The 23036-nt window shown below is 37.5% G+C and overlaps 1 protein-coding gene across 5 annotated transcripts in view; it reads right to left on the bottom strand.

Annotated features, from left to right (window-relative positions):
- LOC145661112 (extracellular matrix organizing protein FRAS1-like) overlaps positions 1-23036 on the bottom strand; it is a 3375101-nt gene that overhangs the window by 111995 nt on the left and 3240070 nt on the right. For all 5 annotated transcript variants that reach the window (XM_081726561.1, XM_081726566.1, XM_081726573.1 and 2 more), the window contains one exon: positions 21457-21645. In XM_081726561.1, the coding sequence (XP_081582687.1) occupies positions 21457-21645 (189 nt within the window). The remainder of the gene's footprint in view (positions 1-21456; positions 21646-23036) is intronic.

Raw genomic sequence — 23036 nt, 5'->3', positions numbered from 1 at the left:
ATACATGTGAAAATTCTCAATACAAAGAAGTGTCAAGGAGAACATGCGTTAGTTGGAAACACTGGCGACCTAATAGCCAAAGAATCAGAGAGCGAGCGCGCTGTAGAACCAGTTCCGGAAACATTGGCTCAAATCACCGGCAATGCGACTGACCTGTGTTCTCCAGCAAACTCGAGAATCAGGAGAAAAGACAAGAAAAATCACTGCAAGAAGTTTCTGTGAAGATAGAAGAGCAGGAACAGTAGCAAAAACCGATTGCCGAGAAACAAGAACAGGCTAGCCAAAAATTACTAGAGCGTTTAGAGACTGTAGAGCGAAATAACTGTTAGTGTTAGGCAGGAATTAACTAGCTGCATTCAGGAGCTGAATGCACGGTTAGACGCGACTGCAGAGAATCTCAACGAGAAATTAACTGTAGCTTGTCAAGAGTTGAAGAATTCGATCTTCGAAACTGATGAGCGAGTTCGTCAACTCGAGATAAGCTCTAGTAATCGGATTGAAGAGGTCACTGAAACATTAGGTGCAGATCTAGCTAAGGTAGACCGTGAAGTAGGTCACTTACGAGGGGATGTTGAGCGAGTAGGTGATCATATAACGGAAGTGACGATGCAGGTCGAAGTTGTGAAATATAACGTTGGAGACCTAGTAGTTCGATTAGATAGTGTTGAAAACACTGTAGGTCAACTGCAGAACAATTTGAGACAGGTAAAGATCAGTTGGAGGGAGCAGTTGATTCGAGTAAGGCGAGAAATCGGCCAAGAACAACAGCTCGAAGAAGTACGTAGTGAATGTCGTGATAGAATTCACGAGATTCAATAGAACGTAAACAACGTATGTTTTAAGTTGGAACGAGAGCTCAAATCGTTGAGAGAGAATGTTCGAGACAGAACTACTGACGTAAATATATCTGCATCCGCCTCGAATACAAGAGCGTTATCACCGGTTACTGGTCCGAGTCATTCGAGACAGACTCCTGAGGATTCGAAACGAGACGAACATGCAGAGCAGTTGTCCCTTCAATTGCAAAATGTACCACAGCTCTATCAGCTGTCCTCTGCGCTAGGCTTGTTACACTGAGACCTGACTCTGCCCACCTTCAATGGCACGGAAAATGAGGTACAAGCTCACAACTTTTTGATAGAGATTGAGAGCTATTTTGAGCTCATAGGGGTGCCTGAAGATAGTAAGCTAGCATTCAGCACGCGATGCTTTAAAGGAATTTACAGGCCGTGGTACCAGTTCACCTGAGTGAAATGTAAGACCTATAAGGAGCTTGTAGGACACTTCTTGGCTACCTATCTGAGTGATGAAAAACTGGAGAACCTAAGGGCATCTATTTTGACCGCGAGATTTGAGCCAATGGGGGACAAGAAGCCGACGGAATATCTGTTGGAATTGTTGCACACAAATAGCATTCTAGACCAGCCACTGCCTCAACAGGTTCTGCTTCCATTGCTTCCGAGACAACTACCGATCTCAATTTACAGATGTATTGTCTCGTCGAAGCCACGCACAGTAGAAGAGCTCCTCGGGATTGTTGGTGAACTCCAGCGTACATACCAACCCCTGAGCAACAATAACAATGGTAGAAGGGGAATAAACATGCTCTCGCTAGAAGAAGATGATATTGGGCAGACGGCTCATTCTCAGAGAAACAGTAGGCCGAGTAACCGGTCCCGTGTACGCAGAAGGGCACACCATAATCGTGCTCCTTACAATCAGAGGGGTCGGAGAGGCAAAAAACCATCAAAACAATGATAGGAGTGGAAACGCTGAGACCTGACAACAGCGTAATAGAGGATCTAACGATAGTGGGCGTTGTCAGAGACGTAGAAGGAATTCGGGTCGCAATAGTGAGAACGAATATACGCAAGAAATAAATGAAATCAGCGTGCAGGAGCAGAGGACAGGTCCGTCGACGAAAACCGTTCGAGACCGAACAGCCCGACTAATTCGCGAAACTGAGGTTATTCCGCGCGTTTTCAGGAAGGCGGAACGAAAGAGTGTTTACTAGATATTCTGTCAAAACCTTCGAACTTTATACCTGAGAGTGTGCGTAATAATGAGAATGAAAATTGCAACACATGAAAAAGACTTCGAGACACTTGTGAAAGAAATTGAAAAAACTAGAGAAAGGGGTAACTATAGTGAGTGTAAGGGAATTATGGAGAAATATTTTGCCCGTGGAGAAAACAACGACGTTCGTCAGCAAGAGATTTGTTTACTGTTAAGAAATGAAAAAATATTAGATTAGACGAAGGAAAATTTGACGAGATGAACGCGATATTTCGAGATCTTTTGGACACTAGTATTGAAAAACTGCCCACAAATAATGTTATCACCTTACCGAAAGTAGAGGTAGCTCTTTTTGGCGAGAAAATTTTAGCGTTACTGGAAAGCGGCGCTACGGTCAGTGCCTTGTCCGTCAGTTGTGGCAACATGTAAAGCAGTGTGAACCCCCACCAGTGTATATCAAGTCCACCAACATTAAGGTGAGCTCAGCATTTGGGAGGTCTGTTGCCTCTCTCCTTGGTCAGAAAATGCTTGAAATGGAGATCGAAGGAAGAATATTTTACACCGTTGGAATCATTGTGAAAGGGCTAAATAAAGAACTTATTCTAGGATCTCAGTTCTTTGCTGAGAGACGGGCCGTTCTTAATTACAACCAGCACGTGTTGCAGCTAAACCATCCGTACCAAATAGAAGTTTATTTTCGAGACATTGTGATCGAAGAAGACGATCTGATCATAAGAAAATTATCCTGGCAGTTCGAGGAAGATATTGTACAAATGTATTGTCAGAATCCCAATTTAAGTATTATGTGCGTGTCGAGTAGAGAAACCCATACGAGTGTTCAGCCACGTTGTTAAATGCAGAAGGATGTCGTGATAGGGAACCGACTACACTGCCAACACGGTTGGATGATGGGAAATTCCCAACCACTGCTGAACTGGCTAATGTATACTCACCTAAAGAATGGGAAAAAGTTCGAACCCGAGCTACCCCAGAAGAGATTAAGGAGCATGTCGTAAAATATACCGATTTAAGTAGGGATGAAAAACGACAGTTCTTTGAAGTTCTCTATAAACACACAGAGATATTTGATGTGAAGCCGATTTAAGTAGGGATGAGAATCGACAGTTCTTTGATATTCTCTATAAACACTGAGAGATATTTGATGTGAATCCCGGGTGTATATCAGATTACGAACACACCATAAAGTTTACAGATGACAGAACCCTAAAAGCGAGGATGTGCCCGTATGCAGTAAAATACAAAACGCAGGTAAACAACACCATTAACCGATGGTTAGAATGGGGAATAGTGAAGAAGTTCCCAATCTCATACACAAGTCCACTATTTGTCGTCCCGAAGAAAGATGGTAAAACACGTGTATGTCTGGATGCCAGAAAATTGGGCCAGATAACAAGGAGTGAATTCGACCAAACAATTCCAGCATTGAATACACTGCAGGATCTTTGTGATAGGCGTTACTGCACGTGAATTGACAGGGTAGAAAGTTTTTTAGAAATTGAAGTACAGAAAGACAGCGAGAAGTACTTAGGTTTTCTTCACGAGGGCATAACATGTTTTTGTCAAATTGCCATTTGGAACAAAACAGTCTTGCGTCTTGCGGTCGAGGTATCGACTCAATTTTAGGCGATGAATGTAGACATTATAGTGGCAATTTTGCAGATGACATTGCGATAGCGAGTTTTTCATTTGATGAGCACATGCGTCATCTTGACATTGTATTGGGAAAATTGCTCGCAGGCGGCTTAATCTTTAGATTAAAGAAATATCAGTTTGCAAGGCAGCGAATCAGTATTTTAGGCTACGAACTCTCACTTGAAGGCACAGCGAAGTGCCCAGGAAAAATGAAAAAGGTAATGACTTTTAAAATACCGAGAAACGTTAGGCAGCTGAGGAGTTTCATTGGCTCTCGCCAATTTTACAGAATATTCAGTACTCAGTATTCAGAAATACTCTTTACGCTCTTCCAACGTTTGAAGAAAGGAGTAAAATTTCAATGGCTTCCCTGTCATTAAGAAGCATTCAACAGGATACGTGAAGTGTTTCAGGAGAATGGAGCACTTAAGAAGCCACTCCCTGCCAAGCAGCTAATCCTAGAATGTGACGCGTCTGATGTAAGCTGTTGTCGCATTTATATGAGGTTGATGACGACGGTAACATTAGAATTATTGGTATGACGTCAAGGATATTTAACACAGCAGGATGTCATTATGGGATCACGAAAAAGAAATTAGCAGCGGTGATAGATGGCGTGAATAAGTTTAAACATTATTTAGTGGGAAATTTTTCCAAAGTTCGTTCCGACCATCAATCACTACGGTTTCTGCTGCTACGCAGACTCACGTCACAGACTTGTGAGATGAGTGCTCGATTTGAGCATGCTTACGTTCGAATTCGAGAAAGTTAACTCAAAGTAAAATTTGAGCGACATGTCTGGGTATCCTCCCAACACTGCTAAGAAATTTTACGAGAAGAAAAATTAGTACTAAACGACTCGTTGATGACCATACTAACTGAGATTCCAGGGAAACTGCGAGACCTGGTAGCCATATTGCCAGAGATGCAATCGTCAGATCCAGTGTATGGGGAAATTAAGAGAAAAATCATGAATGAAGACAATTCAGGAAAAATAAGAAGTAGCATCCACCAGTACTTGCTTTCTAATGGACGGTTGTGTAAACGTGAACGTAATGGTTTGCGCATTTGCATAACGGAAGTACTTGTGCAACGATTGCTCGAGTACTACCATGTCAAGCGCGGACATGTATCTGCAAGTAAATTAGTGGTAATGCTATCCGAGTACTTTGTATGGCCAAAAATGAGAAATGTGATACGAAAGTTCACAGCTTCATGTGGTCTGTGTCAGAAGGCAAGCCCCCACGCATCTATCAACCGGGACCACTGAACCACGTAATTGTGAAGAAGCACAGCTATATGGTCTGCCTTGACTGATTAGGGCCTCTACCAGTTGGTGGAGGCAATGTGAGCTATATATTAGTGTGTGTGGATGCTTTCTCCAAGCTAATTGGTTTGTTTCCATGCAGAAAAGCGACTACAAACTCTGCATTGCGAGTTAAGAGTTTCTCAAACTGTGTCCGTCAGTAGAGGTTATCGTGACAGATAGTGGGTAACAGTTCACCAGTGCCAGATAGAAGAAAGAATTAGAAGAGCTAGGATTAAAACCCATCTATAGTACAGCATATTATCCGCAAAGAAATATGGCGGAAGTAGGGGTAAAATCGACAGTAAGAATGTTGACGAAATTGTGCCACGACAAGCAGAGAGAATGGCCAAAATACATAGAGAAAATTGCGAAATGTTTGAACTCGTCGAAACATCTGTTGACTAATCTTAGTCCGTATGAGGTGCACTTCGGACAGTCCATGTCCAAAGAAACTGAAAAACTATTTCAAATCCCAGAAGTGGAAAGGCACCAAAGCATGCAATACTACTCGGAGATAGCGGCGAAGAACTTAAAGAAAAATGCACAAGAGAGATAGAAGAGCTTCGATAAACGCCACCGAACTGTGTAATTCGAAGTAAATGACCTCGTTCTGGTGCGAACATCTCCGGAATCGGATGCTTTCCAGAGAATTACCAAAAAGATGCTACCTTTGTTTTCAGGTCCGTACTTTATCCTCTCAAAAACAGACAAGAATGTGTATACTTTGGGAGATATCGTTACCAGGGAATTCAAAATGAAAAGGAACGAATTCCATGTAAAGCTGTACATCGAGCGCGGTACCGCAACACAGTAGGTTGCCGAGGATCTGAATAAATGCAAAAAGGAAAAATAGAGAAGAAAAAGTAACCTTTTCTATCTCGTTCGTACCTCACGTCAGGTAGACGAGAGTACGACTCAATTTAACATGTATATGGTTTGAGTGTGTTTTTCTATATTAGTGAGTGTCTATGTATTTATGTATGTTTTCATTTTTCTTCATTGTTAATATTCTATGTGTTATCAAGTGAATGTAAGTAAATTGTAAACAAAATGCAATGCTTATGGGACTAACATTGCATATTCCTCGGAGGGGCATGTTGTATCGAGCATACAATATCATATTTAAATATATTGTGCATATTCGTATTTTTGTTTGCATATAAATATTTTCGTTAATTTACGTATAGTTTAATTACATGATTTACATATTGATAGTTTAATTATAGGTATAGGTAGCAAAAATAAAGGATTAGTTGTGGAAGCAATAATTTAGATTTAGGTTGATTTATGTATGTGTTATTATTTTATATAAACGACAATTGTGTGAAGAATGCAAATAAGCTAATACTTTATTAATGATGGATATTTATCCGTATATAGATTCAATGTAAAGCTTTGCGCTAGCTACAAAATGTTATATCAAAACTTATATGAAGTTTTTAAAACTCTCTCTCTTCGAAAGCGCAGCATATACAAAAAAAAAGAGTTCAAAGACAAGAGTCTTTGTCCACGGCGAGAACAGTACGCGTGGTTTGAAACATACGGAGCATAGTTGCTAACCGTAACAACCAAGTTATAAGTACATATGACTGCATCTGGGATACCTAAAGCAATTCCGAAAGAATGGTCGACAATATTGCTATGGTAGGAGACATTGTAACGTGGAGACCAGATGTCGCGAGGAGCTATTGTTACAAGAGTACTGCAGAAGTTCATGTATACATGTGAAAATCCTCGATACAAAGAAGTGTCAAAAAGTGCGAAACTGTCCAGTTTTTACACATATATCCATGATAGCTTGTTTTGTAACGATTTCTTTCGCGCGCCAGGGCGGATCTATAATTTTGAACTCCCAAACTGCTTTGTATAAGAGATGTAGAGAGAGAGCTATTCCTCCTAGAAGCGTTCATCTCTGTTTGTAAATATGCTTCGACAAATAATTCTTTATTGATGTAAAAATTTTCTTGAATTTCTCGTTGTTATAGTTTGTTGTATAGGTAAGTCGTATTCTGTTATATGTTGTCAATTTATAAGAAAAAGGCATATTTCAATTCGTGGTAACAACTTCAGTAGTTTAAATTGGGGGAGATGCATACTACCGTAATATGGACATAGATCATGCCTAAGCAGAAAGTGTACTGGGTAGAAAACCAACACTGAACACGACAAAATCATTTATAATGAATTAACCACGCAATCACAGTACCTCAGATGATAACAATATGTGTATATGTATATAGTTACTTTTATTAATGAGTCTCACAAAAACAAATGTTTAGTTTACCCGAAAACATTGAAAACTTGGTGACTACAAAAACTCTTCATGCAGGTGAGATACCTTTCAGAAAACCCATCAGGAGGCAGCACCTGTTCAACCTGGAGAGAGAGTGCGGAGAACTTAATTACAAGATGTGTCTATAGTGTTTTTATGCAATTTTTGTGTTTATTTTTCAATAATATAACAAGTGTCGCATATCACTAGAAAGGTTTGTCCTTCCATACAATAGTGCAAGTGTCGGAATTTAAATATAAAGTTTCATATTTGTGTAATTAACGTGTAAAGCGAATAAGGTGTGACCTGTGATGGAAATCTCCTCTCACGGAAACACCCCCGTCATAAGAAAAGTGGCAGCTTTAAGACGAGCCCAAAACTTTGCCAACAACAAGTGTGGTGTTAAAAGACAATGACAGGGAGACTGGAGGAGATTCGCTATTGTGACTTCTAGCGGTTAAGTTATATTCTTCGTGCTTCGTTCTCGGTAATGAAAAGCTATACGAACTACAGCCATCATGTGCTGTATATTAGATAGTACTACAATCAACTGCAATCAAGACTTTTCAGAAAACTTTATACAACTTCTTCAGTGTTGTAACACTTGTACCATGGGTGCTAAAGTTTAAATTTTTCGAAATAATCAAGAATTCCGACAGTTTCGCGGACTAACATACGATGACAGTGTCATCTTCCTTTTATTATAAAGGGGATGAAATCGGTTTGAGGCTTCTAAGCCATTAACCAGACTGGATCGCGGTAGTTAGGGAAATACGCGTCTCGACTACCAAATTATCATAGAAGATGTGCACCGTGGCAAAGAATATGGGAAAAGCAAATATGTTCCCAAAATACTAGCATTCTACTGCAAGAAGGACTAGTTATAGCAGTAAGAAAGCTATAGTTTAGTGAAGGAGGTCGTTGTGCCAATCTGACAGAGCAACAAGACGTCTCGTTTAACGGGAAGAGACGAGACCAACGAGGGACATATGTCTTGTTAATGGGAAAAGACAAGACCAACGAGGGAACATAGGAGATGGAGTCAACACAGCAACACCAAGGAGCCAAGAAGAACAACCAATGGTGACATCATCAGCCAGTAACGTGCACGAACATTTCAAAATCTAAAGGCCTATACAATAAAAGAATTTCGGCGAAATCAATCAAAATTTCAACCTAAAATAATATTTTTCTCTTTCGTGTACGAAAAGTGGGTGTATATAAAATTAGCGTGTGCTTGTGAGTCAATTAAAGCGGTCAATCCAAATGAAACTCGTGTGCGTTCTTTCTACTCCAGGTGACCTTGTCAGGTATGTAAGAAATTTTAGTAACATGTTTCTCTTTCAGCTGTCTTGAGTTGTCTTGAACAAGCAATATATGGTTAACAATAACATTTATGTTGTGTGTGTGAGCGATAGTATTGATTCTAAAGACCTGAAGTAAAACCACAGGAGAACGTTGTAATACTTGTACCATGTGTGCTAAAGTTTAAATTTATCGAAAAGAAACTGCGATCAAAATTCCTACAGTTTCGCGGACGAACATACGATTCAGTGTCATCTTCCTTTTATTACAAAGGTTATGAAATAAGTTAGACGCTTTTAAGCCATTAACCAGTCTGGATCGCGGTAGTTAGGGAAATACACGTCTCGACTACCAAATTATCATAGAAGACGTGCACCGTAGCAAAGAATATGGGAAAAGCAAATATGTTCCCAAAATACTAGCTTCTTACTGCAAGAAGGATTAGTTATAACAGTAAGAAAGCTATAATTCAGTGAAGGACATTATTGTGGCAATCTTCCAGATCAAGAACATACGTCTCGTTTAACGGGAAGAGATGAGACCAACGAGGGACATATGTCTTGTTAATGGGAAGAGACAAGACCAACGAGGGAACAGAGGAGATGGAGTCAACACAGGAACATCCAGGAGCCAGGAAGAACAACCAATGGAGACATCAGATCAATAACGTGCACGAAGATTTCAAAATTTAAAAGACCTATATGAAAATAATTTCGGCGAAAACATTCAAAATTTCAACCTAAATTAAATTAATATTTTTTCTATTTCGCGTAGGAAAAGTGTGTGAAATATTTAACGTGGGGTTGTGAGTCAATTAAAGCTGTCAATCCAAATGAAACTCGTGTGCATTCATTCTGCTCCAGGAGATCTTGTCATTTTTGTAAGCAATTTTAGTAACATGTTTCTCTTTCAGCTGTCTGTGAGTTGTCTTGAACCTGCAAGACATGGCAAACAATAACACTTATGTTGTTGTTGTGTGTGAGTGATAGTATTGATTCTAGACACCTGAAGTAAAACCACAGAAGGACCCTGTAATTTAGAGTCTCATCTCAGCCAAATTTAACTTCTAGTAGATTCATTTTGTTTTACATTTTTCTCTACTGAACTAAATTCTTTGCTCTACCGACCTGCATAATTAATACTTATTATTTAACATAATATTCAAATCAGCCCCTTTGCATATATTAGTTATTTACGTATCTATCTCATGCTCTATCATTTCTACCCCCATACATCTACACAATGTTTACTCTGGTTCCCAAGAGTTTTTATGTGTAGCACCTAAACTAACGAAGCACTAACGTTAGATGTTAGTGCGCTAAGAATCACTAACGACTGCACTTGAAGAGATCATTAGTGCTTTCGAACTTGGCGAAAATTAGACGCAAAAATCAAGTCCCCATGTATTTATGGGAGTTTCATGATATGTATTTGGCCATAATTACACTAATAGTGAAGCACTAACGAAACTATTCGTGTTTTCTAGAAGCACTAACGAATGACACTAATTTTTTCCTTAGTGCTTAAAGTGAGGGGCAAGTTCACGGTAGACCACTAAAGGTTTCTTGCTTGTAGTGCCTACACTAATGAAGCATCAACGTTAGGGGCTAGTGCACTAAGAAGCACTAATAATGCACTAACGATTGCACTATAAGATACCATTAGTGCTTTTAAATTTGGCTGGAATTTAACGCAATGAAAAATTCCCTATGTATTTCTTATGGGAGTTTCGTGATATGTAATTGGCCATCATAGTGAAGCACTATCGAAACTATCCGTGTTTTCTAGAAGCACTAACGAGGGGCACTAATTTTATAGTTAATGCTTGAAGTGGGGGCAGAGTGAACTTGGCCCCCAAATGTTTTTTACTTGTATCACCTACACTAATGAAGCACTAACGTCAGGGGTTGGTGCAATAAGAAGCACTAACAATGTAGTAATGATTGTACTGGAATAGAATGCTTTGAAATTGGCGGTAATTTGACATAATAAAAATTCCCCTTGTATTTCTTATGGGAGTTTCGTAACACATAATTGGCTATATTTTTACTAGTAGTGAAGCACTATCGAAACTATAAGTGTTTTCTAGAAGCACTAACGAATGGCGCTAATCTTTTCGTTATTATTTAAAGTGGGAAGCCAAGTTCACGCTATTCCGAAAAGGTTTTTTATTTGTAGTGCCTACACTAATGAAGCACTAAGGTTAGAGTTGGTGCACTAAGAAGCACTAATGATGCACTAACGATTGCACTAGAAGAGATCATTAGTATTTTTGAATTTGGTGGGAATTTAACGCAACGAAAAATTCCCCATGCATTTCTTATGGGAGTTTCGTGATATGTAATTAGGCATAACCAGTGTTGGGTAAGTTACTTGTAAAAATGTAACGAGTTACAAGTTACTTTACTTTCTCTTAAAATGGAACTCATTAGTAACGCGTTACTTGTACCAAAAAGTAACTGTTACTTTGCTTCGAAAGTAACGCGTTACTTTTAAGTCCGAAACTTTAAAAATGTGAAGAAAAAAAATGACTTCGATTTTCGGTACTACCAGCGCTATTCTTCTTATTATTATTATTCTTATTATTATTATTATTATTATTATTATTATTATTATTATTATTATTATTATTATTATTATTGCACGTTCTGAATCGCTTCATGTAAATGCAAGGGCAAATTTTTACTTGATATATGAACATTTTCATATAATGTAACAGTGATAAAATGCCATACTGTGTTACTCGTAGGGATGGACACGAGCGAGTTCAAGCGAGTTTTCTTTGAAACTCGATTGGACTAGAAACTGACATCTTTGAGCTCGACTCGAAAAATTTCCTCGACTCGATCGAGTTTCGAGTCGAGTCGAGCCAAATCCGGTATGTAGTTCCGAGTACATTCTTCAAGTATATTACATTGACAGCATTATCAATGACACTACTACTACTATGTACAACTTATATTATTATTATTATTATTATTATTATTATTATTATTATTATTATTATTATTATTAATTACAACAACTCTATATAAAAACGAAAGATAGGCGGTTTGTATTTGAATACTAAAAAACTAGTTGATTGCCAACCTTGGTAGTCGTGAAGTCTAGGAGCCAAGGACATTGTTCACGAGCTTCTGAATTTGGGTTGAGGCTCCGACCCGAACCGAGAAGTGGGCCAAGCCAACAGCTCACCCAACTGACTTGGCTAGAGCCCCCGGCTCAGTTGAGCTGAACCGAGCAGATGGCTCATCACTACCAAGCCAGCTCGAACCGATGGTTCACTACAAGTGAGCCAGCTCGAGCCGATGGTTCCCTACAAGTGAGCCAGCTCGAGCCATCTTCTCAGTTGAGCCGAGCCGAGGTGAGCTTATTATAAAAAATAATTTTTGTGGTCTCGCTATCGAGACGACACGAGATGCGAGCAGTGTCCCCTCTCGTGAGCAACACTAAAAGTATTAGCTTACATTTCTCATGGTTTTCGTTTTGCAGTGTAATCAGGACGAGTTCAGGACGAGTAATTAGGATTTCAAGACGAGTTAAAACGAACGAGCCATTTATCAGACTCGACTGGACTCGAAGCTCGACGCAAAAAACTGAATCGGCTCGGTACTCGACTCGAGGATATTACCTTTGACTTGACTTGAAACTCAACTTGAATTCGAGTCGAGTCAAGTTTTAGCTTGACTCGTGCTCATCCCTATGCGTTAGAAATAATAGTTGCTTATTATTATTCTACTAACCTAATTATATAATAATAACAATGTTGTTATGTAAAATTAAAAATACAGAATATAGTGAAACATTACACTACAACTATTAAAATGAGAACACATGAACTGGGAGTGAATCAAAACTTGCCAGTAAGTCTAAAATCGATACATGCTTTTCAAAGGTAGTTTCAAACTCTATCATCAACGGGACTCTAGGATAAGCAAACTGATCTGAAAGAACTCCAAATTACATACCATCAGCAAACTATTTTGTATTAATAAAGTAGGCCTGCTCATCAGAACACAGTTTATTCATATTAACCCCTTACTGTAAATCGTTAATTATGGCACTCTAGTTGTTGATAAATTTATTCCGCCGGGGCACTTTAGACACTATACTTTTAAATTCTGTCCACCATCATCCTCAGCTCTTAAGAAAAAAGTATTCTTTCAAATGTTCGAACGGTAAAATATTTTCGTTCTCCATCTTTATGAAAATAACACCAATCAAAGTAAAATAGAGTACCGGTATCATTGCACTCCTAGTTCACTCACTGAATGTATTGATTTGGAGCTGTCAAAATCTACGACAAAATCTTCCAGGTGCTTGCAATCCGTACACGTGGTTTCCCTAAGGCTGTTCTCATCTTCAAAAAACAGCAAGTGGCACTACGAACTTTTCTGTTTCTCTGTGTGTCTGTGACTGTCGGTCACTGACATACGTAGTTCATGCTCGATTGTTTCATTCTGAGAAATTCACTTACATTAAAGAAACATTTGTTTCCGAAAACAAAATACATATATTGTAGTTACTCATCTGAAATGCAACGCGAAAAAAATAACGCAAACTAGGTACGTTACTTAAAAATTTGTAACGCTTTACCGTTACAGTTACTTTGGAAAAAATGTAACGCGTTGCTAGGAAACGTTACTTTAAAAGTAACTCATTACAGGTAACTCGTTACTTGAGTTGCGTTACTTCCTAAGGTTGGGCATAACCACATTAATAGCAGGGGCGGATCCAGGACCAACCTCTGGGGAGGGGGGGTTGTCATACTGCTACTTTTAAGGGCTCCAAACTTTGGGATGGGTTATATTTATATATATAAAATAAGAAAGTTTCCTCTTCTGGGGGGCAATCGCCCCGATCGCCCCCAGGATCCGCTCCTGATTAATAGTAAAGAACTAACGGAACTATCACTGTTTTCTAGAAGAACTAACGTTTCACTAACGAATGGCACTAATTTTATCGTTAGTGCTTGAAGTGGGGGCAGCGTGAACTTGGCCCCCAAATGATTTTTACTAATAGCCCCTACACTAATTAAACGTTTACGTTAGGGGTTGGTGCACTAAGAAACACTAACGATTGTACTAGAAGAGGTCATTAGTGCTTTTGAATTTGGCGGTAATTTGACGCAATGAAAAATTCCTCATGCATTTCGTGTGGGACTTTCGTGACTTATAAGTGGCTATATGTACACTAATAGTGAGCACTATCGACACGATTAGTGTTTTCTAGGAGCACTAACGATGCACTAACGAATGACACTATTTTTTCGTTATTGCTTGAAGTGGGGTCCAGCGTTTTGGTTCTAGAGCCTATACTAATGAAGCACTAACGTTAGGGGTTGGTGCACTAACGATTGACACTAATTTTATCGTTAGTGCGTAAAGTGGGGAGGCCAAGTTCACGGACGTTGCTTATGACGCCCCTGAAACGAAATGGCAATCCATGGAATGGAGGACCATTGAAACTGATCGATTGTTTCAGTATTGGAAATTTTTCTGCAATTAAAGCTTGTGTTTACATTACGTCTCAGCCCTTTGCTTGCTTCTATATGCTAAGGGCTTGCTTCTATATGCTATAGAATAAAAATGTAACTATCATACTTTTTAATATAAAAAAAGAATACAAAACAGAAAGGAATACTTTGAAACTTTCTATGGAAAAATAGACTGTTTCCATATGAAATATACTGATTTAACAGCTTATATGGTAAATCAAGTGTACAGGTTTTAGACTATTTCGACAATTGTTATTAGCCATCTTCGCAAAAAGGAATATATTTTTGACGCTGTTTTGGGTCCTAGGCTATACTTCCGAAATGGTCCCCCTATTCCAAAGAAAAGAATTTCAAATATGTTTCTACCTACCGAAATTGAAGGTATTATTGCTGACGTTGCACATACTGTTTTAATACGTTAAAAAATGTATTTTTTTAAATCGAGTTTTTAGATTTTATCTTAATTTACAACGAAAAATTTTCGTCGATACTATCAGAACCAACGCTCAGTCACGGCTACAAGAAATCTCATTTTTTAAATACACGTTTATACGACAAAAGCATGCGAAAAGGAAACTAATGAAGAACCGCCCACATAGAGGAGGAAAACAATCAAGTAGAGAGGTTAGAGAGGAGGAGTAGGGGTGGATCAAGGCAAAATTTTCACCGGCAAAGTGACTTTTTGGCACCCCTAGTCCTGGCCTATATTTCACATTTTATTATTATACTATTACTATAGATTTTTTTTTTTTCGTAATACCGCTTCTAACCCCCTCTTATGTTGTTGCAGTGTGGTATATTCTATTTCACAAACACTGTCGAAATGAATGATCTGGCAAGAACTGTCCATAGCGAAACAATAACATCTCCTAGACACTACTTTCAACAAAGGCCGAAAGTCTGGCACGGAGGAGTCGGTTCTAACAATAAGAAATCAAAAAAAAGTAAGTGCTGTATATACTGTTCCCCCTCCACTACCACTTTAAAAGAACAACATATAAAATCCGGTAACATTCATTATCAGGGAAAAGTTCACAAAGAACATGATCCGCTATAAGCAATACCAAGTTCCCCCTCCACTCTCTCTTCTACATGCCATGTCTCTATTAGGAATGGCCACATTTTTCGGAAAAACGGAAAACGGAAGATATTTTTTTCCGGACACTGGAAAATTGAAAACGGAAGACGGAAAATTTTTCGGAAAACGGAAGACGGAAACTTTTCCGGAAAAGCGGGACGGAAAATTTTGCGGAAAAACGGAAGACGGAAAACTTTCCGGAAAAAGGAAAATGTGATTTCCGGAAACCGGAAAAGTCTTTTCCCGTAAATGGCCATCCCTAATCTCTATTTGTCGATACAGCCTCACTATAGGGGAGCCAGCAAGATGTCTCTGACAATTCGCAGTGGCATTGCTACTACTCACATGTCAAGGCTGTTTTTCAGTGCATCTATAGTGATGATTTAATTAATGGTGTAAGACAGAGTGATCGTGGTTGGTAACAGTAGGGGCTGCAGTGTCCCTCCGCATGTGGTAAGAAGCGTCAGACCCTCTTATTGGTCCTGCTACAGTACTATGAATAGGGTGACTATAAAATTTTCAGCTGAAAACGGGACACGTTCCGGCTTTTTAAAAATTATGAGAAATGAGAAACAGGTCAGTTCGTAAATTACTTCCTGTTTACCTTGGATACCTAACAAGTTTATAACATAATACATATAAGCTATAAAAATATAACCAGCATTTAACTTAGAATATAGTAGGACATGATGCTACCTGTATTTCCTCCTTTGACCTAGTTCGAAACCTTGATATTACATTGAGTAAGAAGTTGACTCTGGAACTGAAGAATGCCAGAGGTATTTCTTGGAAGAACCTATGGGACTTTTAGGCCTACCTTTGTTCTTATCAACGCTTTGATATCAGAGCTTTCCCTTCTATCTCTCTGTTACAGGACGAGGACAAGTAATTCGATACTTATAAAAAAGGAGACACGTTGAAGTTTGTTCAACAAACAAGCAACTGCTATAACCTCTGCTGCCTTTCGAGCAGGGACGTACGCAGGAATTTATTTTGGGAGGGGTCCAAAGGTTTTCGGGAGGGGGAGTCCAAACACCATTTCAGGCTAAATTATATTAAAAATTGTAAAAATGCCCCTAAATTTAGACTAAATATACAAAAAGTCCGGATTTGGGGGTTCGGACCCCAGGACCCACCCCATGCGCACGTCCTTGCTTTTGAGTAGTCCTGTGATCTATATATCATGTTAAGCGTAGGGAATCTCAGCTTAAGTCTTGCTTCTTTGTTACTATTAATTACTAATACTTTTACAAGGAGTAAAGGTACTGGGTTTGTTATTTACTTCTTTCACTTGCATAAAACGGAACAAATACTACTTATTTCCATCTACTGACGAGACGACCAGGACTCGTCCCTAAAACGGGACGTATGGTCGCCCTAACTATTAAACTCTCTTCTATGATGGAATGGAAAAAGATGATGTAATTGACGCTACTTACAAGAATACAAACCCAAAACGTCAGTAGGAAACACGTTATAATATTTGAAAGCGCAACACTTGCGGTACCGACATTTGTGGTACTGCGACATTTGATACTTCGAGTATCGATATTTGTGGTACTGGGACATTTGCGATACAATTTTAAATAATTTCTTAATCTCCAAGTTAAGAGATGATATTTGTAGCCAGCAAGTTATTCTAGGGGAGAGTAATATGACTTTTTTAGGGAACTCGGGGCTCTTGTATACTACAAGCAGATTAAAAATCTTTCAGAATATAAAACCAGTATTAACTCACCATACATACATACATACCTTTCTCAGAACACTAAGATTATGTAAAACCAAATATAAGGATCACTTATACAGAAAACTGAAAAAACGTTTACTAGAATACATGGTAGACACATGCGAAAGATGTAACAAATGCTTGTTTGTGATTGGCCAAAATTGAAAAAAATAAACAAATCATTATCTGTGATTGGTCAAACGCCTGTCCATGATATTTAAAGGGAATTTCTAGAAATATTTATATTTTTGTTATCTTTCATAGGTTTCATTAACAGTTTTCCAATAACTATTTGCCAGTGTTTACTCAAAGTTGAAATATAATATTCTTCTTTCTTCGTTTTCAACATATTGAGATACTTCTAATTACGACGAATTATCCAAAGAGTGATTGCTGCTTGCCTGCGGAGTGATTTATCACAAATCACTCATTTTCCATACAGTTGTCCTTTGTTATAAGGATATTTAGGGATTTTTGGGCAAATCTAGCTCGGAATAATTATAAGAGACAAAGTTAGAATTAACTTTCAATGAATTAGTAGAGGTCTAATTTATTTTCATGATTTATAATAGAGTTCAATTAATACATTGGAGATAAACACATAACAGTAACACATAATGCTAGGACAAAAGACATTCTGAGCCAAAGTCTCACCTCTGGAACTGATTTACAAGTCCCAATTCCTTAACCTTATTCCACAAACACTGATTAAAATGAAAATTACACCCACTAATGTGCATTTCCTACTGTAACAGTGTTTTTCGAGATGTTATTGCTCCTTGCTCGGAATCCAATTTGCTTAATTTCGGATTCCAATCCTTTACCAAACTGAAAAACTCTGTTATGTCTTAATATTTCTTGCTGGTAAGAAGCCGAAGATCAAAGGAACAAAATTTGTTTCCTCCAAGTTATGTTTCCGTTCTTGAAATTTCTACACTGTCTGTAGTGAAAACCCAGATGAAAAGTACATGGTTTCTTCTTAGAGGTTCCGATTACTGTGATAGTTTCCATTAGATGGCCCGTGTGATCTCCTCTTATATATATATGGGACATTCCATGTAAAATCATTAAGTCATCAGACTTGACCATCTCAGATTTTTGTAAAAAATAGTGCACAGCTTTACTACAATGAGAGATGAAAAAATCCCAAATATTACCTCTTTCCTCCTGAAAGTGTCCCCATACAGGGTGTTCAAAAATGTCAAAAAGGGCATTTTTTCAGTCATAATGATTATTAAAAACTTATAAAATGGTTAATATGTTCACTAGAGACATAAAACAAACACCATTGGAAAGCTTAAAGACTGCTCTACAAGTTGTATTATATTGAAAAAACCTGTAAAATAATAATAATAAAAAAAACACTTCAAATCAAAATTTTAATTTTGAATTTAGCAGAGAAATGTCCCCGCAAATTTGTTCAAAATTGTTTAGATTGGAGACTCATATGTGTACTAAAACATCACAAAGTTGCATTTTGGGCACTCGATGGATCCGATTCAAAATTCAACATAAACTAACATTGCACGATATTGACCATGTGAATATCTGGGTTCCTCCACTTGCTGTAGCTACAACCACTTGCCTGTAGCTATTTACCTGCAGCATCAAAGGAATTTATATTCAATTTCATTTGTTTCTTGATGTATTCATTTGAATTTACCCAAGTATACACCTTTCCGGACAGTACTCAATACCCCTTTCCGGATCCGGGCTATTTTTTAGACTTTCAGTCAAGCAGCTACTGCATCGTCACTATTTATCCTAGGATCATGGTTCATACCTCATTCTCTTCAGAATGGAGCAGGCTTTCAAATAGTGCTACTTGCGTGCTCATACCATATACCAGGAGAGGGAAAAGTGATGTCAAAGAGAAAATTTCGAGGGGGAATTTTTTTCCACACTTTAGGCCTCTCTGGAACGGCCCTGTTTGAATGTAGAGATTTCGAAAAAAATCTAATAAATAGTACTTGGTATACTGAATGTGTGTGCTAAATTTCAAGTATCTATCTTAAATACTAAGGGCGGGAGAAATTTTATCAAGAATCCCCACAATGCCCCAATTTACCGTAGAACACCATGATCTCAGGTAAAAAAGCTTCCTGAGACATCTCTATTTACCCTAGAACTATAATCCGCCAGTCATTCTCTTCAGAATAGAACTGCCTTTCAGACGGTACCATTCATGTGTCTCCATCATGTATCTAAAGCGGGAAAATCCCGAAAAAATGGATTTTTTGGGTCTAAATATCCTTTTTTTCAACTTTTAGCCCCTCTGGATCCCCCCCCCCCTGTTTTAAAGCAGAAATCTGAAAAAAATCTGGTAAATACTGCTCGGTGGACTGAATGTTTGTGCAAAATTTCAATCTTCTACGTGCAAAAATAAGCCCGCCAAAAATACTGAACATAGACCCCCCAAAAAATAAAAAAAAAAAAATTATATAAGATTTGGAAAATACTAAAACCTTAGCTGAATTTTGTCTTTTTTATCAAAGATATCGTGTTATAGTGAAAGTATAGTGAAAGATATAGTGAAGATATAGAGAAGTTATTGCACTGTAATGAAAATTGTTCTTGTAACTTTATATTCCACTATTGTATATTGTATATTAAACTAATAAATAACTTCACAGCAGTAATAAAAGAAAATATATATTTTAGAATTATGACGTCATCACCTCCTATGTCTCGACGCAGGAAGGTGTGAAACCATACGTAAGGTCTTCTACAATGCCTCTGGACTTGAAAAACAAACAAACAAACAAACAAACAAAAAACCGGACGAAAAAGCTCAAATAGGAGAGTTATAACGCAATGTACCATGAAACACCCGTATGATACAAATTGTACCATGGGATTGCCAAAGGGATACAGGTCATTATTCTTGTTAGTCACTTTGGATGTTTCTAAATTTATATTGGCTACATTGATACAAGCTATTTTCATTCCTGTGTTTCAAGATTGCTGTCACAGAAATGTGGAAGTGCATAATCAAAATTGGAAAAAGAATTTATTGACTAATTGTTTGTGCTGATAGTGTGTGAAGTTTTTGTGAACAGTGTCACGTCACTGTGTTTCATAACACATTTGATACAAATATTTTGAAAGGGAGGGAATTCCCTCCCTTTCATAATAAATTCTGTAACAGGAATCCTGAAAGAAAGAAATGAAAATTACTTGTATCAATGTAGCCTATACAAATTTAGAAACATCCATACTGACTAACAAGAATAATGACCTGTATGTATTGAGTACTATTCAGAAATGTACTACCTCCCTAAATAACTCGAAAGATGAATAATTGTGTAAATTCAAATGAATACATCAAGAAACAAATTAAATTGAATATAAATTCCTTTGATGCTGCAGGTAAATAGCTACAGGCAAGTGGTTATCGATCTGAACCCAGATATTCACATGGTCAATATCGTGCCATGTTTAGTTTATGTTAAATTTTGAATCGGATCCCATTGAGTGCCCAAAACGCAACTTTGTGGTGTTTTAGTACACATATGAGTCTACGATCTGGACAATTTTGAACAAATTTACAGGGACATTTCTATGCAAAATGTAAATCTCAAATTTTAATTTGAATTTTAGAAGTGTTATTTTTTATTTTACAGGTATTTTTAATATAATACAACTTGTAGAGGAGTTTTTAAGCTTTCTAATGGTGCTTGTTTTATGTCTATAGTGAAGATATTAACCATTTTATGACAATTTTTAATAATCACTGTGACTGAAAAATCCTCTTTTTTGACATTTTTGAACACCCTGTATGCAGACAGTTTTAGAAGCAGAGAGGTAATATTTGGGAATTTTTCATCTCCCACTGTAATAAAGCTGTGCACCAATTTTTACAAAAATCTGAGTTGGTCAGGTCAGATTTTGTCATTTCATTGGTTAATTTCACGTGGAATGTCCCATATCCATAACCTATCTAAATCAGTCAATCAGAATGAATCACATAATATTAGGCTGTACTACCTCGATATCCACCTCCATTATTGTTATATTCATTTTAATTTAGAGTAACGTGGGGTGCAATGGATTCATTTGGCGCACGTTCCACGGCGTGTACCGCAAATGTCCGACTCTGTAAGGGAAAGTTTTGAACAGTACCGCAAAATGTCCCAGAAAAACTGGTTTTCAGGTTCTACCGCAAATATCTAGTACCGCAAATGTCCTGATGCCATAAAATTTACTTTTTGAGGTTTGTTTTTGCGCCCCCTGACTGCGGCGCCCAGGGCAGTTGCCCGGCCCTTGGTCCGTCCCTGAGGAGGAGAGAAGCCTTTCTAAAGGAAAGATAACCAAGTACGTAACCCCTACGTTCCAACCTACTGAACTTAGGCGCCAATGAGGGCTTTATTTTTGGAATGATACCTGCTCAAAATTCAATGAAGCATTTGCTGAAATGAAAGGAACATAATACAGAAGACACTGAAGTCCAAATTGAGCTATTTGCAAGAGTTTGTTATTTTTATATCCTGACATATCAACTAACTCTGTAATCAGACAAACCGGAGAGGAAAAATAATATTTCAATTAAAATCCTTGAGAAAACAATAAAATACTAGAAACGTTTAGTGTTACTTACTTGCAGTCTTCCTGAAAGGATAGTGTCCATCTGCAAACCTTTACGCCACAGCAACGGGGAATAATAAAATGAAAATTCCATTTGCGTTTGATGTTCCATGGTTGTCCAACCGGTAGGAGCACTTGCATACACGTAGGATACATATAATGGCACATGAACTGTTACAAAATGTTGTCCACTTTCACCATCCTAAATAATACACATGAAATCGAAACATATTACACAGAAATATTATTATTATTATTATTATTATTATTATTATTATTATTATTATTATTATTATTATTATTATTATTATTATTAATAATAATAATAATAATAATAATAATAATAATAATAATAATAATAATAATAATAATAATAATAATAATAATCTATGCACACGATACAAGTCTGTTTGGTACGGGAGAAACTAGAAATAAACTAAAACAACACACGATAAATATCCAAGAAGATATGAAGGAAGTAAACTTATAACTAGATGAGTCAAAAACACAATATTTAGGCCCACAGCTAAGTTCTTTGGCTGTATTTACACAATGCAACTAAGGCATTTTCTAACCTCTATAATTTCGTTTCTCCAAGAAATAGTTCCCTGTAAATTGGCTATGTTATTTTTACGCACTAGACCATATCCTATATAAAATTTCAATGTTGTATGTCAAACCGTATACGAGATCAAGGGTCGTGAAGAAAACTTATGTTATGGTACTGATTGACTTATCAAAACCTACAGGCCACTTTCTGCAGACGTGAAAACTTAAAATTTAGCGCAAATGTACGATTTGTGATACAAACAAAATAGCATACCTAAAACTGGAAATTTCACCCTCCAAAGAGGTAAATTAGGGTGCAAGAGCCAGAATCACATACAACTATGTAACTTGACTACGTAACTTGACATGGGTGGGGTAGACATACAAACTTTACATTCACTGACAACGTGGATTTGAGGTAAGTAAAAAAAAAAAAAAAAAATCAAAACTTGGAAATTTTCTCACAACAAAGAGGAAAATTAGGGAGCTAGGGCTAGGACCTTGATTTCAAATTATAAAGTATTCGTTTGAACGTGAAAACTTGAAGTTCTGCATATATATAGGATTTGAGATACAAATAAAAATGGGAAAAGTGGAGATTTTCCTAGGAAAGTTAGGGAACAAGTCCAATTACCTAACTTGATGTAAAATCATTGTACCTAATGTAGACTTGGAAATTTAAAATTCATCGCAAATATAGAAATTGTGATTCAAGGAATAAAACTGAAAAATGGAAGTTTACCCACTCGAAGGAGGAAAATTTGGGAGCAAGGCCATAATTACATCATTTGACCCCAAGTCTACAGGGTATTTCCTCTAGACATGGAATTAGATATGGAAATTAAAAATTTGACACAAATGTGTGTGTGATTCCAGTAAAGGAAAAACCGAAAACTGAAAATGTATCCCTCCAAAGATGGAAATTAGGGGTCAAGATCAAAATTTCCTCCATTAATTCAAAACTTATAGGGTACTTCCTATGGAAACGGGTCTTGAACTTTGGTGCAGACGATGCAAGTGAAGAAAAAAAAATCGAAAACTGAA

This window comes from Thermobia domestica, chromosome 1 (genome assembly GCF_964235325.1).
Source record: "Thermobia domestica chromosome 1, izTheDome1.hap1.1, whole genome shotgun sequence".
Lineage (NCBI taxonomy): Eukaryota > Metazoa > Arthropoda > Insecta > Zygentoma > Lepismatidae > Thermobia > Thermobia domestica.
The sequence above is the reverse complement of the archived record's forward strand: the minus strand, read 5'-3'. Positions and strand labels throughout refer to the sequence as shown.